Here is a 25883-nt window from a genome sequence, read left to right on the forward strand (position 1 = left end):
AAGCAAACCTGGAATAAAGTTAGCAACTTGGAGAAATGAAGAGAAGTAGTTATTTTTCACCCAAGTATTACCATGCGGCACTGGAAGACGAGTCTGGGACACAAGGATTTTACTAAAGAACACACACACATACACACACACACACACACACACACACACACACACACACACACACACACACACACACACACACACACACACACACACACACACACACACGCACACACACGGTGGTAAACTCGGTACGGATCCCTTTAATATTTGGCTGAAGAGAACAAACAAGAGTAGTTCAAGATGTCTTCACAGGTCTTCTTCCAGGCGTCTCTCTGTTCTCCCACTTCCTTCCGTTTTCTCAAAGCAATTGTGTTCCCCCCGAGTCGCACAACCCGTAGTAAACCAGCTGTTGACACATAAAAAACCCTTTGCCTCCCTCAGCAGTCCTTTGTAACAACCAACCGGAGAAGTCCAACAAATATTTGATGAGGTTTTTCTGTTTGTGGAGGAAAGACCAAGATGATGTCAAGACTGCTATGTCTTGTTTTACAAGGGCATTTTTTGTAAACGTATGTGTGCTCTACAGAATGGAGTAACAAGAAGTAACTGTGATAATAATAAACTCCTGTAAACAAAATCACAAACTCTTTGAGTGAGCCCTGCTAGACTGATGGCGGGAGGCGGTCAGAAAGAGGCATATTCCTGCTGAATAGAAGCCGTACTCCTGCGAGCAGAGCTTGTTGCTCATAAGGATGACAATGAGTCACAACTACGGTGCAGCAGAAAGTTTATGGGCGGTCATAAAATCTGACATATATTAAGGGTACAACACTGTGCGACACTATGCGCGGGTACGAAGTGTTTTTTTTTTACCATAATTCATGGATTTACAAAGGTCCATACATTACAGGTGACAGGCAAGTGAATCAAGGGCGTTTATCTGTCTTTGGAATTATAGCGCTTTCATTAATTTTAACCTTCAAGTGGGGCTTAGGGTGACCAGGACAGGACAAGGTTCTGGTTTACTGGTATACTACGACGGAGATTAGTATAAAATATGATAAAGAGAACAAATTTTGATGTGGCCTTGTTGCTTTGTGTCGATTTCCGCACAAACAATCGTTAAATGTTTATCGGAGTTGAAACAATGCAAGTAAGAGGCAAACCTAGGAACTCTGCATTACAGTCAATCTTAAAACTATTTATCACCAGGTTGTTAGCAACACCGTGACTCCCACTCTGGAGGGGTTACTCTGCTAACAAGCATCGGGGAAAAGATAGCGCTTGCACAGAGCAGAATAAACGTAAAAGTAGGAAACAGTAAATTGGAGGGCGCCTTTAGAATACAGCAGGGGATGTTAGCTCAGAATGATAGAAGGAACAGTGATGCAATTATAGCCTCTGCCCTGTGCCTGCGTGCATGTGTGTGCACTGCCGAGTGTAACGACCTAGCACAGTAACCTATAGGAATCAACGTCAGATTGATGTTGAGAGAAGAGAGAAAAGACCACTTCTCGTTTGAAGAATCGAGAGATTGTCTCATGCATTTAATGTGCAACATGGACGACCAAAGACTGCACACTTCTGTTTTAGAAGCCATACTGACATTTACCACATGATCCACTGCTATTATCCACAATGGAAAAAAAACGAAGTGAGCAAACACCATCCTTGTTAAGACATTACTGTTATCCAGCGTTAAGCCGGTGACCTGCAATCGCGGGGTTCCGTCTTTGAAATGCGCGCAAATATTACTTTGAGAACGAGGAAGCTGAGATAATGTTATCTAAAGAGCAGTGGGTTCCCTTTTCATTACCTAAGTGGACGAATAAAGACATTACATTCCCAAGATCCTCACCACCACAATTGCCTGGAACAATCTTCACCAGTGATTATAAGCACATAGCTCGTGGCCTTCCAGTCAAGTGATAATCAATTCTATGGTCGCTTTCTACAGGGGCTGTTTCGTAAATTGAAGTGGTGAAGAGATAGCCACGTACAGGTATAATAAAACTGCTCTCCAAAGAGCAGTACCTATCTGCTTTCCCACTCACTCTCACGGACTCTCTATCCCGGATGTACACAAGGACACACAAACACACACACACTGTATATATGCCCATAATGACCCACAAAATAATACACATTTGACACACACATACCAACACACACAGTATATATATTAAGCAGCAGGGGAAAGTGCCTGTTGAAAAAGAATAATCAGCCCAGCCGCATTGGCACAGGCTCATGGCCTCTCTTTTTTCATGCCTGCTATGTGCCATATTTATATTTTCTATATACCGTAGGCCCTAAAAAGTGAATAGAAATGAACTAACCCTCAACCGCGTTATTGTTTCTTACGCGGCTCTCCAGCACCAATGATATAAAAATCAATATGCGCTGATATTATGTCTCGCCGATTTCCCCGCACGCTTTTTCAGTTGGCAAATGATAAATCTATTAACTATCTTTACTATTGTCTATTCATCATACCGTATCCATCAGTAATAAAATGTTTTACTTTAATGACATAATTAATTTGCATCTAAAAAAACACATAAAGCTTTCTTTTATGTTACCCTCCAGGGTGACCGAGTGGGGGACGAGTGCGTTTTCGTAATCCGATTCAGTGACTGTTGTGTGAATATTTTCTCAAATTAAATATAGATTATTTATTGTATGGCAGACCACGGTTATCTATGAATGATATAAATGTACCATGAGGTTTATTATTGAACATTATAAATCTACCTTTATCCTAGTAAAGTCTTCACGGTAAATACCTTGCATGTGACGGAAACCGATGACCATAACTAAATGGATCATTTAAACTTGTTCCATTTCTCCCAAATTGCTTAAAAAGGTCAAAATACTTTTTCTCCTTTGACTAGACCCCCAGCTCTGGAGCCCACCCCTAAGGACGGGCAAAAGGTCATGACACACCACGCCAAAAAACAGCAGAGTCATTCCTCTGCTCTACCCCTGTACCAACACACACACACACACACACACACACACACACACACACACACACACACACACACACACACACACACACACGCAGACACAGACACACACACACTCTGTACCATGTGTAGTGTGCAAACATATGCATGATATGTTTGTATATGCATATTCATGAGTGTAAATGCATACATTCGTACATAAGTCAACCCTGCTACAGGTCTGAGGCCTGAGGTCTCCAGTGGTGTGTGTCCTTCCTGCAGCCTCGTGGAGCACCAGGCGGGACCGGGCCCTGATGAATGAGCCCTGAGGCCGGGGAAAATTGGCCCTCATTGCTTCGAAGGAGACCCACCCCTCCAACACACGCATGCACGCACGCACACACACACACACACGCACACACACACACACACACACACACACACACACACACAGTCCTGCCTCCTCACTTTCACCACCCCAGTCCCACCTTGCTCCACCCCGCTGCCACGAGTCTCTCTCTCTGGACCCTTACTGAGTGAAGAGAGCCGCTCCATCAGTCTCAATAAGACCGGCGGTTCATCTCTGGTACGTGGTGTGGCAACTCACTGCCCTCCCAGCCCCCACCCCCATCCCCCTCACGCCCCTCCGGGCCCCACAGCCGATAAGCCGGCCACTTTAGTACATCACGTCAGGCAATTCAGCTCTGCCTACATGCTGCTTTACATCGTATCACTTAGAAGGATCAGCCACTTGTGTGTGTGTGTGTGTGTGTGTGTGTGTGTGTGTGTGTGTGTGTGTGTGTGTGTGTGTTTGTGTGTGTGTGTGTGTTTGTGCTTCAGTGAATCCCGTAAGACAAGCAAAGTCTGCTGACAGCATCTATACACATCTTTAGGCATTGTTCAATCAGGTAGGCTTTTCCACATTAGGAGATTTGAATCTCACGCGGCTCTTATCTCTCAGCCAATGAGCGATGTCCACCGCTGTGGGGACTGACTATCAGGACTCCTCGCTGCTTTTCACATTTTGTGTGTGAGCTCAGAAGCTGTGTACCCAATTTCCACCCATGTTAAGGTTCCCTGTAAGAAACCTCTCACTCCCAACAGGGAATGGCTTCTCTGGTTTCGGATATTCAGTATAAAGCCTGGTAAAATAGATCTAAAAGCAGTGCTAATGGCAGCATTTGTTTCTTAGATGTAATCTCTTGGGTAAGACTAGCATACAGCGTCCTCGTCTCTTTGTTCGAGATAAATCAAGATGCTGATCTGTTTTGGGCTGCCCTTTCTAAACACGCTTACAAAATAATAGTAGTAAAATTCTCCGCAGTGCTGCTGTTTTTTTTTGCATTTGTGCATGCACATTTTGTGGATTGATTCCTCAATATATTTGACATTGGGCAGATATGTAGGGTCAAACTGCAGTCGGCCCTGCAGTCGGCCCTATAAGTATACCAGCACCACTACCATCACCACCACCACTACCATAAGTACTGCCTCCCATATCCTGAGGGATGTGCCATTGCACCTTGCTGAATGTCTGTGTGAATGTGTGTGTCCTTGAATTTGTGCTTATATATATTCATAGATAAAGCTTTGTTTGTACCCAAAATGAAGCAAAGAAGTTTTTGTTGTCATGAAAACATTATTATTATTTTAGTATTATTTCTCCTCAAATTAACAAATAATCGAGTCGTTGTCCGAAATAGCGAAGATGTGCCTAGCCTAGTTCTATGTGGATTTGAAGCCTGCAGCTATGAGCTAGAATAGCTCTAGCTCGACTCGACTGCGGAGATAAGTTCTGTAATCATGCAGATAACAGCACGTCACAGTCACTATAATGAGTTATTTTTGCATGATTAAGTGGATCTATGTAATCAAGTTATCTCTGCTAAAGGGGTTTAAATGAGGAACCTGGGACGTTCGGATGTCTGGAATGATTAGCTTCTATTGAGGCCACACTTCTTGTCCAATGGCAAAACTCGGTGATGGCAAAACCATTCTTCATTTGCTCATCAACCGCTCTGATTATACAAACCTCAGAGTTTGGACACAGGGCTTGACTTTCTCACCCTCCGTGTCTCTTAATGACATGGCGGTGAAAGATGCATTGTGGGACGAGAAAACACAACTCACCAATATGGTGGTTATGGTTAGGGTGGTGTTGAAGAGGGTCTCCGTCACGTTGATGGAGGGAAGCTTTCTCTCCATGGAGAGTCCATCTTCAGAGTGCCACTGGCCAATCTGCAAAGGTAGTAAGCACACACACACACACACACACACACACACATGCACACACACACACACATACATAGAGACACACACACACACACATAAGTAACTGAGTTTATGAGGATGGTCAGATTGGAATAGGGAGATCGAGACTATCTAGTGTCTTTTTTCGTAACCCCTTAATCCCAAGGACAATTAACATGACCTTCAATGAGAAAAAGAGGAATCAAAAGACAGAAAGAATGGAGAGCATGTCGATGGATAAAAACAACCCAAAAACAACAACAACACACGACAGATCACAAAGCCGATATTGGTTCAGAGACAAACGGAGGCAAAGCAGGGCCCGAGACAAAGGGACAAAGACAACCTGTCTGGAGGCGTGACTCCTTGAAGAGTTAACACAGGGCCATGTGCCTCATCAGAGGTAACAGAATTCATTCATTAAGCCAATTAACAGCCTATCACGTGGCGCCGAGACACATTTCATTCTCATTAGAGCTCCACCGGCACCTCTAACCGCCGGCATCCCATGGGCCGCCCGTCTCCGTCTCCCCCTCGTTCACGTCTCGTCTTTCCCGTATCCTTCGTTTACATCTCACCTCTACGCTGTCTTTCCTCCACTGCTGCATTATCACTGCAGCCAGACGGGCATGTGTTGACGAGCAGGGCTGTAAACACATGCCTTTTTATTCATGGCCTTTTCTTCTTCTTTTTTTTATGAGCTTTTTCCAGATAGGAATCAAGACCTCAGCCCTAGATCACTTTGTCTCTTCATTTCCGAGACAAACTGTTTTAGTTTGCTTTCTAGGAAATGTTTTCTGACAGGTTTTGGGTATTGTCTGTGTAAAGTTGGTCTTCCGTTTAGATTTAGACGATGCCATTGAAGTCATACCCACCTTCACGTTTGTATGATGCACTGTGGAACCCTTCAAAGACGTGGGTTTGATTCCTCTCTTAGGTCATTGCTGGGACATTTTGGAATATAACATTTGGTTATTATCTCTCTCTAAGGTTTTAAAGGGGCTTTGTGAATTTTTTTATTTCAGGGGGATGAGCTTATTTTGGCTTATGAATGGGTGAATCTAAAGCACTTTCAGGGACCAGAGGTCAGAGAAGTGCTAGATTAATGCAGTCCTCTTACCATTTGAACATTGAAGCATTTAAAATAGCATTTGCTTTTCATAGAAATCCCGGATGTACTGCCTTCCAACTGATCTAGAAGTATATCTCGTTTAAAGAATTTGAACTACACTCCCTGAACATAAACTACTATATTCCAATGCATGGAAACCATTTCAATTAAATAAAATGACATGTCAGGCGTGCTTTTATAAAGTAGGAATCATAAAAAAAGAATAAATTAACTGAACCGTGGTGATTTTCTAGTGCGGATGAGCCGCTCAAAAATAGACTTTAATGAATCTGTATGCTACAGACATTTTCATCCATCTATTTCCTCCAAAGGCACCTTGGGTCAGCAATATGAGCGAGGACCACAGCTGGACTCCACTTAAAGGACTTCTTGCCATGGTAGACAAAAGGACGACTCCCTGCAGGCTGACATCACACTCATCCAGAGCAATTAAGCCAATCCTCTCCCCCTTCCCACCCAGGTGACACTTGTCATTCATCTCCAGGGTTGTCATGGGGGCACCACAAGCTACATTTTTCTCTGCCCAGAACCTGTTGGCTAGGCTTCACACTTTCCCTGCTGCAATTCAAACAAATACGGGGCCACGCTGGTGCCGACTTCGGTCGGTGTTGAACGCTGTAGAAAGAACAGCCCTGAAACCTGTACTTTAGGATTTGGATGGCTACTTTGCTAAAAGTAGTGACCCAAGTATCAGGAAGCATCCTTGAGTTTGCACCAGACACGGTGCTAAGAGGGCTGATATTCAGTGATGTTGAGTACATATTTTAGAGAGACGGATTCAACAGGACTGGATTTCATTTGGAATGCCTTTTTGTAGTTTTCTGGAGAGAATTCAGAAATGCATGCACAAACACACACACACACACACACACACACACACACACACACACACACACACAAACACACACACACACACACAAGCACTCACGCATGCAGGCACACAAGCACACAGTCACACACAGACAGCACACAAAGCAAACAGAGCACTCGTATGCCCTACTGTGACTAGTATTAGTATTACTGAACAGCCTCCATGTAGTCATGGGCTTTAAGTACATTAATATCCCCAAAAACACCCACGCGTGCATGTGATGTAACGTGGCCACACAAGTTTGGGAATATGCTCGGTTAAGTCAAAGTAGAGAGCTGGCAGGCAGGAGGTGCCAAGGTGTGCTGGAAGACACGTCTCATGTGAAAATAGGGTAGGAAAAGAAAAAAAATGCCGCTCACAGAAAGTTCTACACAAAATAGTTGAGGATTTGCTATTTGTTTCAAGGTTAATCCGACAGAAGCTCGTGAGATCCAATCCGTGTCCCGGTGCCGTCTAGAGGCTGCTTGGCCCTCTTTTTCATTCACCGTGCGACAAGAGGTAAATAAAAAGATAATTGAACACCGGAAATGAAATAAATAAAGTAGAAGGGAAAAAATCAAAGAAGTCCTCGGAGAAAATGATCAAAAAGAGTTTGGCTTTCCATTTCCCCTGGTGTAATGGGAGAGACAGCACCTAAGGACACACATTAACCTATACATTACAGTCATGACTATTCCTTTAACACTTACACCACCACCATTATCACTACGACCACCACCACCACCATCGCTAGCCTACTACGACCTCCACCATCACTACCACCACTACCACCACCACCATCACTACTACCACCGCCACCACCACTACTACTATCACCACCATCACTACTATTACCACTACCACCACCTCGATCACTTCTACCAACACCACCACGATCACTACTACCACCATCATGACCACCACCACTACCATCATCTACGCTACCACCACCACCACCATCACTACTATTACCACCACCACCACCACCATCACTACTATTACCACCACCACCACCATCACTACTATTACCACCATAACCACCATCACTACTATTACCACAACCACCACCACCACCACCACTACTATTACCACCACCACCACCGTCACTACTATTACCACCACCACCACCACCATCACTACTATTACCACCACCACCACCATCACTACTATTACCACCACCACCACCATCACTACTATTACCACCACCACCACCACCATCACTACTATTACCACCACCACCACCATCACTACTATTACCACCACAACCACCGTCACTACTATTACCACCACCACCACCATCACTACTATTACCACCACCACCACCATCACTACTATTACCACCACCACCACCGTCACTACTATTACCACCACCACCACCATCACTACTATTACCACCACCACCACCGTCACTACTATTACCACCACCACCACCGTCACTACTATTACCACCACCACCACCACCATCACTACTATTACCACCACCACCACCATCACTACTATTACCACCACCACTACCATCATCTACGCTACCACCACCACCACCATCACTACTATTACCACCACCACCACCATCACTACTATTACCACCACCACCACCATCACTACTATTACCACCACCACCATCACTACTATTACCACCACCACCACCATCACTACTATTACCACCACCACCACCATCACTACTATTACCACCACCAGCACCATCACTACTATTACCACCACCACCACCATCACTACTATTACCACCACCACCACCATCACTACTATTGCCACTACTATTACCACCACCAGCAACAGCACCTCTACATTGCTACTACCAACACCACCACCATCACTATCCCACCACTACCACCACCACCATCACTACTACCACCTCAACCATCATAACCACCTCCACCACCACCACCACCAGCACCACCACCACTACTATTACCAACACCAGCACCACCACCTCCGGTTCAGTTCAGTTAAACTTTATTGTCCCAAAAGGGAAACTTGTCTTGCAGTCAAGTACACATAAAAAGCACATGATACACAAGGACACACAACATCTCTACCACCACCACCACCACCACCACCATCACTACTACTACCAGCACCACCTCCATCACCTCCATCCCAGCACTGCAGATGACCGAACAGGAACGAGAAGAAGAAAGTGCACACGGCATCATTCAGCGGACGGCCGCTATGGGAAATACAGCATGACATTGATTGGGTGATACTGTGAACCGGCCAATCGGTATTCACATCAGGGGTCCGGCGGGTGTCAAGTAGCGCTGAAGAAAAGGGAGGGGGGAGGAGAGACACTGTGTGATGCTTTCGCCTTGGGGCTGCAGTGGCAGTAGGAGGGGAGGGGTATGTGTGTGTGTGTGAGAGTGCGTGTGTGCGTGTGTGTGGGTGTGTGCATATATGTGTGTGTGTGTGTGTGTGTGTGAGTTGGGCGGGGGGTGGGGGTGAGGGGTAAAGGAATGATCCTCTGCCAGGAGGGGGTTGAAGGGGAGGGGGACCGGGCCTAAACCGGCCCTGTCATCAGGCCCCTCTGCCGTTCCGGCGGGGCCGAACATAAAGAGTGCTCTACTCTTCTCTCCATCCTGGAGAGGATGGGGCGCTCAGAAGAAGCTGCTGTAAGCATTATCATCAGGACAACAAGTGCAGAGTGAGCGAAAGATTAAGAGAGAGACACACACACACACACACACAGAGTTGTGCACGCACACGCGTGCTAGTGGGCGCGCACAGGGCCTTTGCAGCAACTGGCACGCACAACTTCTCCAAATAAAACTTTGATGGTCCCTGTAGTGATTATAATTCGGACACATTACGTGACAACATTTTTTGTCGCTCACTGACATGATGAAGTTCCCTGAGTCTTATTGGCCGCGGTACACAGCTTCTTCACTTGATGAGTGACTAATCAGAAGCAACAAATAAAATGGCCACCGGTCAGAGAAGCTCATGTGTATAAATGCAGTCCATTTACCTTTTAAGTATTTTCAAAAATTGTCATCCTAAAGGCATGGCGGCCATGCTGGCTCGTGCCACCAGTCCTGAGGTCTTATTCCTGGGGGAGATTAAAAGTTGTATACAGGCTTGGTTTAGAATGTTAATGAAGCAGGAGAGCTAATTACATTCATCACCTACCGTTGCATGCCACAGCACATCCAATCACATCTGTTGTGCACGTGTTTTGGACGCAACGTGACAACGTTTTCACGTCCACTACGAGGTGATTTACAGTCGTTCCATTAGCGCAATGATTATTTTATGTTTCGCTGCTAGAATAAAAAATAGACATCAACGCATTTGCATACACATGAAAGCAAGGAATCCGACGTCTTGAATTCTCTATTGTCTGGAGGAATGGAGCGATGCGAGGCGGCGGCGGTGGGGGGAGAAATCGGCCAACAACAGACACCGTGATGGGAAAAGGGGAGAGCAAGAGGAAATAAGCGATACACTGTTGATGCCTATTGTCAGTTATTTACTGGGGAGCTGGGCTGAGGGGGCAAAACGGAAAGGTAATCAATCCTCAGGTACCAGGAACAGGCAGCAAGAGAGAAAGAACACAGTGTACCAGCAGCAGTCAGCCTGTGTATCTGTGTGTGTGTGTGTGTGTGAGTGAGTATTTGTCGGGCTGCTACAGAATAAGTATGACATAGAGAGATTGTGCGCCTGCATGTGTGTGCATGTATGTGTGTGTGTATATATGCATGTGTTTATGTGTTTGTATATATGTGCGTGTGTGTGTGTGTGTGTGTTGATTCATATGTATGTGTGTGTGCGTATATGCGTGTGTATATGCGTGTGTATGTGTATGTGTGCATGTGTACGTGTGTGTATATGTGTGTGTGTGTGTGTGTGTGTGTGTGAGAGAGGGTTGTGAGGGGGCGGCGGCTACAAAAGAAGTGGAGCGTCGCCCCCGCTGAGAGATTACCCAGGGTTCCCTTCTGAAACCTGGAATCGCAGTCTGAGGGGGGGATTAGGCTCGCTGCTCACCGGAGCGTCGGGAGTGGCTGATTCTCCTGTCAGGAGTGGCACGTTCAATAGGGTTTGGCGGGAGGACGCCGTGGCACAGGCATCCATCATCGTGCGAGGGAGGGAATAAGTACTAATGTGGAGATAATGTCGTCGGGCACACATGCATTAAGCCCACCGCAGTAAGGTGTCATGGCGACACGGCAGCAGTGTGTGTCTATTTCTGTGTAACTTGTGGGTGTGTGTTTGTGTGAAAGACGCTTTTTTTTGTGATGATATGGCGTTTTTGCCGTAAAAGTTATTTGTGTCAGCTGAATTGGATCCGCGGCGGATTACAGGTTGATGTTCACCACTTTTGGTGTAGAACGGTAAACAATTGAAGATTGTTCACATAATAATAATAATAATAATGGATTGAATTGATATAGCGTTTTTCTAGACACTCAAAGACGCTTTACAGTGAAGGGGGGACCTCACTAACCACCACCACCACCACGTGTAGAACATCCTCTTCCCACTCACTATGAGTGACTTTTCTGAAATACGACCCTTGTAGATTCTATTCACACTTATTTCAATTACTGGTTGTGTTCTTGTATGTGTGTATATGTGTGTGTGTGTGTTTGTGTGTACGTTTGTGTGTTTGTGAGTGTGTGTGTCTGTGTGTGTGCGTTTGGGCATTTATCGAGGGTAAAGTATGTGTGTCTTCAGGTTTTCTGTGTGTTTGTATCTTTGTCTCCGTATGTGTGCAAATTAATGTTTGTTTTTCTCTGTGTGATTGAGTGTGTGTTGCCTTACGTGTGCGCATGTGTGTGTGTGTGTCCCTGTTTGTTTGCATGTGTGTGTGTGTCTCTGCGGGTGTGCATGTGTGTGTGTGTGTGTTTGCGCGCCTCCGTTTTTTGTGTTTGTCTCCGTATGCGTGCACATGTGTTTGTGTGTGTGTATGTGTGTGTGTGTGGACATGCCATGCCTTTATCCTCTCTTCAAAGCGGGGGCTGCAGAGCGACAGACCTCAACGGGCCTTGAGCAGAAGGAGTGTGGGGCGGTGTGTGAACTCATCAGCGGCCCAGATGAGGCTCCTCAGTACCGGGTCATGGGAAAAGGACGTAAAGGAGCCTTCCAGACACTCTGTGCCTCAGAGGGAGGCAGACTGCTGCTGTTCTCCGCAGCACAGAAACATTACTTTGAGATCATGCGCCGATCCTTGCTGCTCGCCTGAAGCCGTCGGGCTAGCAAGGAATAGGGAAACTCGGCTTATAAGCTTTCGCAAACCTTCTATTTCATTGTTGGCTCGTTTTGTTGTCACACACACACGCACATTCATGCCTGCACACACAAAGGGCATGCACGGACACACCCACACCCACACGGAAACACACGCAGATTAATGCATGCACACACACGGGCATGCACGGACACACACAGACACCCACACACATGTATACACACACACATTCATCCATGCACACACACGGGTATGCATGGACACACACACACACACACACACACACACACACGCATTCAATCTCAAGTTTCACCTCAAATTTACTCCAAAGCTACTCTGTAACAGTCGTTATTTGGCGCTATTTGGAATCAAGCCACGGTCCTTTTAGTCCTTTTAGCGATGAGACACGAGTGTGGGGTGGATGATAATGGTCGTGCCTCGTGGTTGGTTGAGCATCACTTCAAAGGAGCGCAGCCTGCAGCACAGCCCCCCCCCCCCTCCACCCAGGGAGAAGCCAGGGCAAACAATGTCCTCCCTGGCAGCCGGGGAGGACATTGTTTCCCCTGGCTTCTCCCTGGGTGGAGGGGGGGCCCACAGGGACCCTGTGGGCCCGTGGACAGCAGCCGCCGCAGCGCTGATTGTGTACATGTCTCAATCCTCGGCGGGGGGGGAAGAGGTCATACTGTCACTGTCGGGGGACGGGGGCCTTTCAAAGGAGAGCTCCAGCACCGCCGCATTTTTTATTTCCCATTTCTTCCTTCATTCCCTCTCTGTCCCTCTCGCTCCGTCTCACTCCCACTCACTATCTCCATGCTTTCGCTCCTCTCGCCTACGCAACCCCACTGCTTCTCATTCTCTTCCCCCTCCCCCACACCCCCCCCAGACAGAGCTTTGAAACGTTCAGAGGCCGGGGTCATCGCGGTGTCATTCAATGTGAATCCAGTAACGGATCCGACGAGAGGGACAGGTTGGAGGCTGGAAGACCGAGGGGGCGGGGGCCAAACATGGAAACAAATTCTTCAGGGGTTTTCCAAAGGAGGGTCTTTTGAATGGAGGACAGTAGATAGAGGGGTCATGATGCCGCTCAAACACTGTCCTTGGTGACTAAATCATTGTGGCAGGGACAGTGTGGAATCCGAGAAAGCATGAGCTAAAGGGAAAAAGGCAGCAGACACAAGCAGGCATGCAGACTTTACAAGCATTTGTAAAGCAAAGAGGCGCTTGGATGTACACACGCACACACATGGATTTGCATGTAAAAGCGAACACACATACATGCTCTTTTACTCTCTCTCACACACATCCATACACACACACACACACGCGTGTTCCCTCAAAACCCCCACAAACGGGCCTAAGCCAAGCTTGAAATCCGTTAAGGCTGGGGGATCTTGCAAAACAGCTCATCCATCCTGCTTTTGATCTATTCCCCGTCTCCAGCCTGCAAAGTGCAAGGCGAGAAAAACAAAAGAGGAAGCGGGACCGCTCTTTGTCTCCTGGAGACCAAAAATGAGGCGAAATGAAAGGCAGCAGGCCAGACGAAACGCAGTGTGTATGCATGTTTTCGCTTGCTTTGTCTTTGTTTGTGTGTTTGCATATGTTTGTGTGTGTGTCCCTGTGATTGTGTGTGTTTGTGTTTGATGTGTGATGTGTATGAGACAGGTGATTTAACGAATAAGAGATACATGGATGCAGTATTTTTTCTGAAGGAGGGCCATGGTCTCACCAAAGCACTTGTGAGGCCATCCATTGCACGGAAATCATGCAAAGGTAGCTTGCTAGCGCTTTGTCTGCTCTGTCCTCTTTTACCAATGAAATACAGCACACTTAATGATATTCAATCTTCATTCAGGTTTTTATCAAAATAACTTCTTATGGTACCCTTTTTCGATCTTATTTACATTTTCAGTTTACCAAAATAAATATAGGGAGAATCTAAACAGAAAGCTGGAAGTAGAATATCCCTGAGTAGCAAACAATTAATGTCCGCATTTATTGTATGATGACGGTCCATGCACTGAAAATAGCACTTAGAATCATGTAGCATCTCATCCTAGATATCTTTTTTGTATACGGGGAACGGGTTGACCTTGCAATTGTAAGTGCTTGGCAAGTGCTTTAACAACAGCGATATATTGTTGTTTCTCTTTCCTCTGACAAATGTTCTTATTAGGTGAGTGCTGCATGCAGCGCTCAACTATTGTTCTTCATAAGTTTTATTATTTCTTTCTTTCTGTCTTTCTTTCTTTATTATTCTCTACAAACTTTGGGACCTATCTCCTTCCTCAATTTTTCACCTAGAGACTCTGACTAAAAATATTCAGAATAGCTTGGAATCGCGCTCTTCTTTTCCGATTTTTAAAATATCTTATACTTTTAAGATATTCTACTTAAAATATTATCATTTTTTTAAGATGGGAGTCAATGGGAGGACGGCAGAGCCCTCCTCTGGTACTTCAACTGTTTAAGACGTCACGTAACCAGTGGTTAATTTAAGCCGGATCCTGCCGGAACAAGATCCGGCATCTCTTAATTTTGGTCTCCCTGTGTTCTAGTATTTATTTGGGCAGATCCGGTACCTCTCATGCCATCACGATGGTGGCCCTCCATCATGATGTCAGTCAGCCATCACGACGGACAATGACATCGTCCATCGACACAACCCTAGTAGGCAGTGTATTTTATTTTTGTTCCATTACCTCTAACCCCCGCACTAAATTGCCGGATCCACCCCCCCTCTGCGTTCCGGGACCTCCCACTTTAGATATTAAGCACTGCACGTAACTAAATCACTTTTCAACCGTTTATCTTCATTCACACTTGTATCTTCAATAATATCTAAACGGAATTTCGATATCATTTAAACTTTCTTCAGAATCAGTTTTAGTTTCAAACCGTCATATTCTACAGTTGATCCCATTGAAGCCGTCTGCCCATTCTGACACTTAAATTACTTAAGACATCGTAACTTGGTCAAATCTCAACCGCTTACCTTCGTTCAAACCATTTAACAAATCTACACACTTGTATCCTCAATAATATCCAAACTGAATTTCGATATCATTCAAACTTTAATCAGAATCACAGTTTTAGTTTCATACCAGCTTCGTTTTCAGTTGGTCTCATTGATTTACGTTGACGCTGGAGCGTGATGACGTTCAGCAGTGTCGCCAGATTAGGCGGTTTTTCCGGCCAGATTGGGCTAATTTTGGAGGACGTTCAGGCAGTGTTGCCAGATTGAGCGTTTTTTCCCACTATTGAGCTACTTTTAATCACGCACCGGCTAGCTATAGAGTGGCGAAGTCACGCCCTTTCCGTAGAACCCATGGGACCTATGAGATCGAAAAATATGAATGGGTTTAAATGGAGAGAAAATAATTATCTTCTGGTCCCAGTCTTTATATGCCCCGGATTACACATATGTTGTTTGTGGATTTAAATCATAATTTTTCATGTCAAGAGTTTGACCGTTTATTGTGCAATTGTTTAGTTAAAGTCACGCTCCTTGCGACTGGCGTGGACAAGACCGACAATCTCCCCATCGGCATAACTGAAACTCTCCACATGCCCCGACTTATAATGGTTTTCACCTCTTTCGATGCTTTTATCCTCCCCTTGGAAAAAAGCGGTGAAGTGGAACAGAGAGATCGCCATGTCTGTACCGGAGTTCTATGTGCGGGTGGTGACGTATATCATTCGCGTCGAGAACGGCGAAGAGCTGTAGTTCACAAAGTGGCCTCACACATAACCTAACATTATCAAACTTCTTCGCAATGTTTTTTAGTTTTCTTTGCATGAAAAATTATCATTTAAATCCACAAACAACATATGTGTAATCCAGGGCATATAAAGACTGGGACCAGAAAATAATTACTTTCTCTCCATTGAAACCCATTCATATTTTTCGATCTCATAGGTCCCATGGGCTCTACCGGAAAGGGCGTGGCTTCGCCACTCTATTCTCTTAAAGACACACACACACACACACACACACACACACACACACACACACACACACACACACACACACACACACACACACACACACACACACACACACACACACACACAGTGCAGGGCAATACATTTGACATTTCAGATTCTTCAGTTCAATTCATTTTACATTTCTGCATTTTTAGCAATGCTTTGCGCTTTTCATTCAGCGGTAACTTTATTTGTTTCCAACCATTTACTTTTTCTTAAATGGTGTGCATGGTTACATTGTTTACTCCATTTAGACTTTTGAAATTTTGTTCAAATCACTCCACTTGATTTAAGCCATTTAATTTTTCTTTATCTCTTAATCTATGTGGCTTGATTAAAAAATATTTTCAACCTTTGTACTACAGCACTTACCGCAAATTATTTTGCAGGAAATGCATTTTCTAGTTGTAAGTTGCTTTCAATAAAAGCTTCTGCTAAATGCCCTAAATGTAAATGTGAACGCATGAGGTAACATTAGCTCAAAAGATCTTTCACTACAGGGACATGGTAAGTTAAATTAGTAAAATAGTTATTAAGGAGCAGGTTGTTTCAAGGACTGGAAGTTTGAGAGTTCATTAAAATAATAAAAAGCATACAGTTGTTCATTGTGACACTTGGAGACCAAGTAAAGACCCATATATCTGCTATAAAACCTAATTTGTAGGCTAAAGATGTAATAACAACTTTACATTGTGCATAAGTGGCCATCTGGTGTACCTTTAAAACGGATAAAAATTGCAATCTCTAGCATTTGGAAATTAAATCAACAAGTGTTTTCAATTATTCACCAGCTCCCCCCCACTCACACAAACCCAAACGCTCAGGCTCATGCAAAAGAACACAAACACATAACCCCTGCCACACACACACAAACACACACACACACACACACACACACACACACACACACACACTCAGAAACAGCTGCAACTACGCACACTCAACACACACACACACCCACAATGCATATACTTTTTCTATTCCATAACGCACTCACAAAAATATATACTAATATTAATAAAGAACGATACCATGATGTCACCACTAGCACCACTACCATGGTGTCACTATTAGCACCACCACTATGATGTCATTATTACCACCACCACCACCATTCCGAGCCCACTAGCACCACCCCATGGTGTCACTACTAGCACCACCAGCATGTTGTCACTAATAGCACCACCAGCATGTTGTCACTAATAGCACCACCGCCATGATGTCACTATTAGCCCCACCACCACGGTGTCACTACTAGCCCAAACCCCATGCTGTCCCTACTAGCTCAACCACTGTGGTAAATGGTAAATGGATTGCATTTATATAACACTTTTCTAATGAGTGCCCACTCAAAGCGCTTTACAATATTGCCTAACACTCACCTAACACTCAACACTCACACATTCACACAGCGACAGCCCTCCACCACTAGTTGTGCCTCGATGATAACACCCTTCAATGGTAGAGGAGGAGAGTCAGGAGCAGGCTTTAAACTGAACAACCCCCCCCCCCCCCCTTACAGCCCCTCACACTGCAGCTGAATGAACTAATGCAATTGTGTGCACGTGCTTCCAAGGCTAGGGGTATGTGTGTGTGTTTGTGTGTGTGTGTGTGTGTGTGTGTGTGTGTGTCTGTGTGTGTGTGTGCTTGTGTGCATTTGCTTGTGTGTATATACAGTCATGTTGTGCTTGCAAGAGGCAGGCGTAGGAAAGAGGGGATGATGAAAAGAGAAGGGGAGAGAAAAGGTAGATTGCTGTAATAAACAGCAGCGTGGCTCTGACAGGAAATAAATACATCAGGAGCGAGAGGCAAAGTGAATACAGGCATCCAGCTTTTAACTGCAGGGAGCGCTGTGTAAATAACATAGCACCTCAGAGCACTTCATGCAAATTGGTGTGTGTGTGTGTGCATGTGTTTGTGTGTATGTGAATGCATGTGTATGTGTGTATGTGTTGAAGGAACTCAGAGTTCCCTCTTATTCGCAGATGGAGTTGAGGACATGAAGGTTTACACTCTGCTCTTAACACCTTGTTCCTATAAGTATCTCTAACTTTCAACTTTTTAACTAATAAAACCACAGAATGGTGGGATGGAGCACTTGTGGTTTGAATACCTAAGAGTCATGCCATAAATCCCATGTTTTATGCATATCTGGGTGATTTAACAACCTGGGGATGAGATGTGGTATGGTGTAGGATTTTATCAAGATTTAGCATTGACACACTGAAAAACAAGTTAAAAAGATGAAACTTTTTCAATCAGGGCAGAATGTGATATTATTTTGGCCCTGTTTGCAATTTTGATGTTGACTAAAAATGGACAAGGAAAAATATAAAAATGGGAAATACTGTTCACAGTTGTGGGTGGAACATTGACTCATGAACTGGAATGAGTCTTCTGAATATATGAATCATTTCATGAAGGACTTTGAAATGCCTGTGTATTCTGCAGAGAGCCGTATGGCATCTCTTGAATGACAGAAATGCATTTAAATGAAGGAACAAATCAGGACCTTGGGGAAATAAAGAGCCAGTTCAACAGGCAGCTATTTGGCTGGAGTAGTAAGATTCCATGTCTTTACAAGAAGTTGTTGTGCCTCAAATTGATCCAATCTCTGAAAAGAAAAACAATATAGCAGTCCGATATAGTAGTGTTTGGCTGCATCAATATAACTTCACCATACATATCTAGAGACACACATATTACTCATTCAATACCAAACTATTACAGCTTTCTTGCAATGAAAATATTCTCAGAAAGCAGTTTTCTGTTTAGGGAAGTCGAGCAGATCCGATGAATGGCAATGACAGAGAAATCAGGTTAGGTTCAGGTGGTGAGAAGAGTCCTCAGGGAGGAGATTATGCCGAGTCAAGTTTATACAAAGTGTCTCCGTGAGAGAGATGGAGACATCAACATGTTGCAAACCTCGACGAAAAAAACCTAGTAAAAAAAAAAAGCCTCACGAAATATGCAGATTTAGACATAATATGCTACAATATAATGTCTTTATTCCCATTGTTCACCAGACACAATGCATGGGCACTTGAACTGTCAGCGCTCTAAAGGTTAAAACATGTACAAGCTTACATAGTGAAACAGATTGCATTATCCTAATGATGCAACACTTTGAATTTGAGTCATATCTCAGACACACCTGCCTTTTGCAGCTTCCAAGAGAACAAAATAACTCACGCCTTTTAGCACTGAAGCAATTTAGTATTTTTTTTCTATTATTACTCATTATATTACTAACTATATATTGGCATATTATTTTATGCCTAAAGCGTAGTTGTTGGTGCTATGTCCTAAGGTATTCACTGTTCAGAATGAGCCTCTGTTATACTTTGTATTTGATAAATACACTTTGACATTGAATAACCATGTTCTCTCTCTCTCCGCCCCCTCCCTCTCTCTCTTCCTCTCACTCAATCTCCTTGACATTACAAATCCTACCTATCATCAGACAAACACATACACAAACAGAAATACCAAGCACAGCCATAAATACACATGCACATAAACACGCACACGCACACACATACACACACACACACACACACACACATACACACACACACTGTCCCCAAGGCCATATGCTCTAACTCTAGCAATCTTGACTCAACCTAAATGCAGTAGTCAGTCATCTTACAGATTCCCCAATGAACTGTTGAGCAGCTGGTGGAGCGTGGAAGCTAGTCAGTAGAGGCTTAAGGCCAGAGTCTAGCTGCTAGAGGCTAGAGGCTAGCCAGGCTATTGCCCAGGCCACGCAGGTATAGCTGCTGTTGCTTTGTGGGTCCACTGCTAGAAGGGTCAGAAGAGTCCCAGCTTGTGTGTGGTGCGTGAGTGTGCGCACACGATGCGTGGCTATGATTATTCAGAGGCTATTCATCCAACGAACAAAAGGCCTAGGTTAGGGAAACTGCCAGCCCATTTCTCTGGTGTCCATTGGGGAAAGATCATTCCCAGCTTTTGAGTTCAACAGAGCAGGTTCAGTTATTTTAAGGATTTATGAAGACAAGACGTGATAGTGTTAAGCATGGCGATCACTACGGGGTATCTATACTCAATAGGCTCATACAGATAGGCACGCACACACACACACACACACACACACACACACACACACACACACACACACACACACACACACACACACACACACACACACACACACACCCACCCACACACCCAGCATGAGATTTTGGCAATTAGTCTTCTTCATCTACTCATTACACAGGCTCATGAATGGACCAAATAAAAGGCCGTCAAGGATTACAAGCGATTCTCCTAAAACATGTAATGAGTCATTCCAACCAGAACTGAGAGGGCCTGCTGTCCTGCCTCTGCCTTTACCGTCAGCTGTATGAGATGTCACACTGCTCACCGAGGGAGGGGCAGCTAATACGGAGCCCGTTTCGGTTTTCTGTGTTTGATATGTACTGAATTGGTGTTGATTTGCTTGTTACGTCGTGTGTGTGGGGGGGACATTTGCTATATCAAACATATATCAACAAATATCCTCCCTCATGTTCGGTTTTCTTTTTCTTTGTTGTTTTACTTCACTCTGCTTGATCCCCCCCCCCCCCCCCCCCCCCCGCGCCCCGCTTTAGCCGACTTCTGAGGGCCGGCAGCAAGGACCACTAGCGGTAATGATGCCGCACAGACGCCTCGCTGCACCTTCATTATGGCCCGGCCTGAACCTGGCGTCATGGGGCAGCTGGTGGAGGCGGGCCGTGGCCGCCGATCCAAAGTTATTAAGTTAACTTTGTGTCAACAGGATGATGAATCATCGTCCCCCCGGAATAACCTCGAAAGCACCTTGAGTCAATAACGACACACCCTCTCCAAAGGTAAATAACACGTCCTCCCCGTGCCCTGTTGTTCTGTTGACAAACGACTAATGCTCAAATTAGCGCTAATGGTTTTGTCCTGGAGGGGGGAGGGGGACGTGAAATGCAGAGTAAATATTACCATCAGCAAAAGATATACAATAGGGAATGCGATTTGATGCCTGATGAGGGACCAGCTAAAATGGTATGGACAGATATATGTACGTACATACCTGAGTAGATACAGATAGATGGATAATGATAGACAGACAGATAGATGTATGAACACGTCATATATAAATAGATACAGATGAATGGATACAGATAGACAGACAGATATATGCATGCACAAACATAAACTGATCCAGATGGAACGATACCGACAGATAGCCAGATGGAGAGTTTGATCGTGTGTTCGTGAGACGAGGCATCATCCATACGCTGTGTACGGTGTGCTCATGCAGGGACACCCACAATGAGCCAGACTGAGTTCAACAGATCAAGAGAATGAGTGGGTAAAGACCTGGAGGCAGCAGAGCTCCCCGATAATCTGTAATTGCGCGCCTCCCAAGAAAGACTTTTAACCGTGCGCCTCTGGCTGGAAGCTGTGCGTGTGCAGTCCGGATAAGTTACCACCACCACAGCATTATCGATAACGCTTTGATACTGAGCGATAACTTTGTGATTTGCAGATGTTAATGCAATAGTAATACTATGAGTGTGTGTGCGCGTGTCTGCGTGTATGTGTGTGTGTGTACATTCCATCCCTGCCAATAAACAGGGCACCCCCAACGCCTGCCTGTCCGGAGCGGCCCGTCCCGACCAAGTGTGGGAGGTGTTGGTAAACATAAACAAACAACACCTTGTCTCGCCACCATTAGCATAACGGGCAGACCTGCTCACTGATAGCCCTGCTCGGATCCATCGCATCAGGAGTCACGCTACCGCAGCTGCCGCCGCAGGGCTGGCTCGCTGCCAGGGGACCCTGGAGTCACGTCAGAGACGGCTGTCCGAGTGTTAAGAAAAAAACAGCAAGGTTTGTCTGATGACCGTGGGGTCACCGACGTCAGGCTGGCAGATTCACAGACAAACCGGGAATGAGCGTAATTACACGCCGCTCATCTGAACAAAACCCCTGTAGAGGCGCTTTGCCGGGCGGAACAAGGGTCAAGGGAAGGTGGTCCACTCAATCGTTTTACACCGGCTGAGCCAGGGAGTCGGGTAGAGGCGAATGCAGTTGTCTAGCAGCCTGCTAGGGGGCACGCCGTGACATGAAGGCTGGGTGGCAGGACACGAGGTACATCACCGTTATACACCTGCTGCATCAGTGACGGGGAGAAGGAACTAAAAATACATCAACGGATTCAGGGGAACAGGGGGTAATTACACCTGTCAGAGGAGCGACTTGGGGTGGACAACATATACTTTGAGATAATCTAATGACAAAGAGAGCAGTCTCCCATTATTAAACTTCCCTGTTCCCAAGTGCGTGCGTTTCGTTTACGTGGCGAGACGTGAAATAATAAAGAGTTGTGGCATTTGTAGAAAGAATCATTACACGTTTCTATGAAGCCACGCTGTCGGATGCATCAAACTAATTTGGTTTTAATCGAGGAGCTTGTCCTTGGAATGCTGGAGTGGTGCAAACTGTTGCTTGGTGGGAGTTGGAAGGCTTTAAGTGCTATAGGGTGTTGGGAGGAGCAGAGCCTAGGCATGCTGTAGTGTAGACAGACAGGCGACGTCTGCAGCACATTGGCTGTTTGGTAATCACGCAGAAGCACTGGGGCGTGAGTTTGCCTCTGTGTGTGAGTATGTTTGTGCATGTATGAGTGCACAAGTTATTATGTGTGTGATTGATAGTCAGCCTTGTCCGCATGCATGCATGTATGTGTGTGTGTTTGTGTTTGATTGTCGGTGACAGTGAGTCTGCCTGCATGTATGTTTGTATGTGTGCATTCGTGCGTGCGTGCGTGCGTGTGTGCATGTCAGCGTGCGTGCGTGCGTACATGTGTGCGTGCGTGCCTGTGTTTGACCCTTGTCAGGGTGTTAACAAGTCTGTAAAGCCAACACAATAGGACCTTGGTGTCTGGGCTCAGCCTGCAAGGCCAGCTCTCCGGGACGACCAAACACGCGACACAATAGTGATACAGTTAGGGGTTGGTATCTGGCCGCAAGCACAAGCGCTCCTTCAAGTGTTACCCTGGTGAGCTGCAGCGCTTAAGGCCACAGAGTAGCCAGTTAAAAGCAGCATGCTACTGAATAGAGCCTTTCCCCAACAAAGGCTCTATGCAACATTTAGTTTCAGGCAAAGGCTGGAAAAATTATTTATATTGTTGATTGCACTTTTATTTCAAAACATTTATTTTTCTTTGTGTCGGTGGAAGAAGAGCCGCACAATTATGCAAATTATGACAGTACAACTTTGGATAACAAATTAAAAACCTTTCGTCTGTTAATAAAACTAAATTGGGATAGTATCTTTCGATCTTAAATAATCCCCATGACAAATCTTTCAATCAGTCCAAAAAGAATTAAAGAATGAATTGTGTAATAAAGTTCTTTGTTTATATCCGTTGATTAGAAGAAAATGTCCCCAAACCTTTTCACGCTGCTTGAAGTACTGAGCTCTTCCTGTGTGTAATACAAATTTGATTAAACAATAGATTTTGTACATATAATATGATAAATCATAATAAGTGTTTCTTACCTCTAGATATTATTTTTATTAAACAACTGTGAGTATGACTTTAGGTTGATTTAATCACAAATAATTATTTTCATATTTATAAAAACAAAAAGTCCTTGGCATTGTAAATGTATGTCACACAGAGTTACGCTGAATCCCTTCCTTGCAGCCAGATTACACTTTAGATGTTCACAAATGTATCGAAAAGCCCAAGAATGCCTTCACTTAAATCAGGCCAAAGCAAGCATTCATGCTCTTTTTTCCACACCGGGGCTACGCTCAGGTCCTTCAAAGGAAACCACACATCCACCTTGATGTGTGGTTACTATGCTACTATGTGCAGCTACAGTCCCGCAATGCCTGCCAATGAGCTGCTCCACTGAAGCCATCTGGGATTAAGACAACTTCAGCAGTCAGTATCGCACGGCGTAATGCAAATACAGCTCACTTTAGCTCTTGAGTTCCTTTCCCAGACAGACACTATGAAGTTTAAAGGCCTCCTTCTGAGGTGCAAACTCATGGGTCCCCTCTCCCATGGCGATGGCTTGTGAGGGAGTAAAGGGACACCATTAGCTGAGCTCCATGCTAGAAAATGCCCCTGGTCAGCCCTGGCTTCCCTACCTGAAGCCAGGTTCAAGCAAGAGCAAGAGCTGTTATTTCCAAGCACTGGACCAGCATCAATATAAGCTATACTAGCCGCACTTAAACCGCTGATCACAAAATCCTTTCAATGCCAGAGTGACTTCACTGCAAAGCCTACATTAAGGTAGCTGTGCCTCTACAGGCCCAAGTCCATCCCAGGAGATCTGAAACTCTCCTATTAGACTAACTATTGGAAATGTCTTCATAAAGGAGGAAATCCCTCGACAGAAACCCCCGCTATGAAAGTGTTCTTGGCGTGAAACTAAATCTTTCTCCCAGACCTGGAAACGGGGAACCATCCTGCATGGATGCAAGGCTGAGACAAGGAGAAGTTCCCCCTGTCATTTATTGCTTACGTATAGACTTGATTTACTTTAACTCAACCCAGTACATTTTTCTATCTTGAACATTTGGAGAGTGATGGAGTATTAATAGTTATAGCAAATTTCATTTATTTTATATTCATAAATGTATTTTAAGAACAGTGTGGTTAAAATGATTTATTCTCTCTTAAGGATGGTCAAGAAGATGCCTATGCAGAAAATTGTGTGCATTCAGCAGCTATTTCCGCTTTGAACAATGCCTAGTCGTCAAGGTGATCTGAAATGTACTGCCACAGCAGAATCAGGTGAGTTCACCTCCAGCTTTCCAAACACATTGTGGTCTCGGGAACCAGCATCGACATGGGCAGCTCGGCTCAAAACTACTTCAGTTGACTATTCAGTGAACCGCAACGAGCATAGTAGACGACGGCGCAGTAATAGCTTATGCTGCTTTGTGATTAGATGTGTTCGAATGCAAGACGTCTTGCTAGCGGTAGCGTTGGCTAATGGTTATGTTGACAGAGGAACGCCTCTCGACAAACATTGTTGATATAATGAATTCCAGTCCTAATGAGCGAGGGAACTACGGTCTGTGCGTGGCTACCAGCAGAGTGAGGGAAAATAATCTTCTTCCCCCTGTAGAAACATGGGCTGTACTTTACCTGCCTGAGGCCGTCCTTGCCATTCTGCATGATCCTCAGAGCGTAGTTGGACCGCTGGCCTTTGCTGTTGAACTCAATGTGCCCCGTCAGTCCTTCCAACTCTACCTGTCCCCCACAGACACACATAGACACAAGTGTTAAAGACTTAAAATAGTGAACCTCAAAAAGCTTTGAGGATCCAAGCGAAATAAGTGTTGCAAATGTTTGTTCATTCTTTTGGGTCTCTTTTAGATATTTTTCTCTTCAGACGTTGATATAAAGGGCAATACGGTCCAACACATTGGTCAATTTTCTGTGAAACATAAATCATTACTTACACCTAATCCTGTTACTATCAAGGACGGCGGCAGCCCAGTCACTGACAGCTATTTGTCTTTATTAAA

The 25883-nt window shown here is 45.0% G+C and overlaps 1 protein-coding gene across 2 annotated transcripts in view; it reads right to left on the reverse strand.

Moving 5' to 3' along the window:
* grik4 (glutamate receptor, ionotropic, kainate 4) overlaps window positions 1-25883 on the reverse strand; it is a gene marked incomplete at both ends in the record, with an annotated part of 135275 nt that overhangs the window by 24641 nt on the left and 84751 nt on the right. For both annotated transcript variants that reach the window (XM_079731830.1, XM_079731829.1), the window contains 2 exons: window positions 5070-5177; window positions 25501-25605. In XM_079731830.1, the coding sequence (XP_079587956.1) occupies window positions 5070-5177; window positions 25501-25605 (213 nt within the window). The remainder of the gene's footprint in view (window positions 1-5069; window positions 5178-25500; window positions 25606-25883) is intronic.

This window comes from Pollachius pollachius (assembly GCF_949987615.1).
Source record: "Pollachius pollachius genome assembly, chromosome: 3".
NCBI lineage: Eukaryota > Metazoa > Chordata > Actinopteri > Gadiformes > Gadidae > Pollachius > Pollachius pollachius.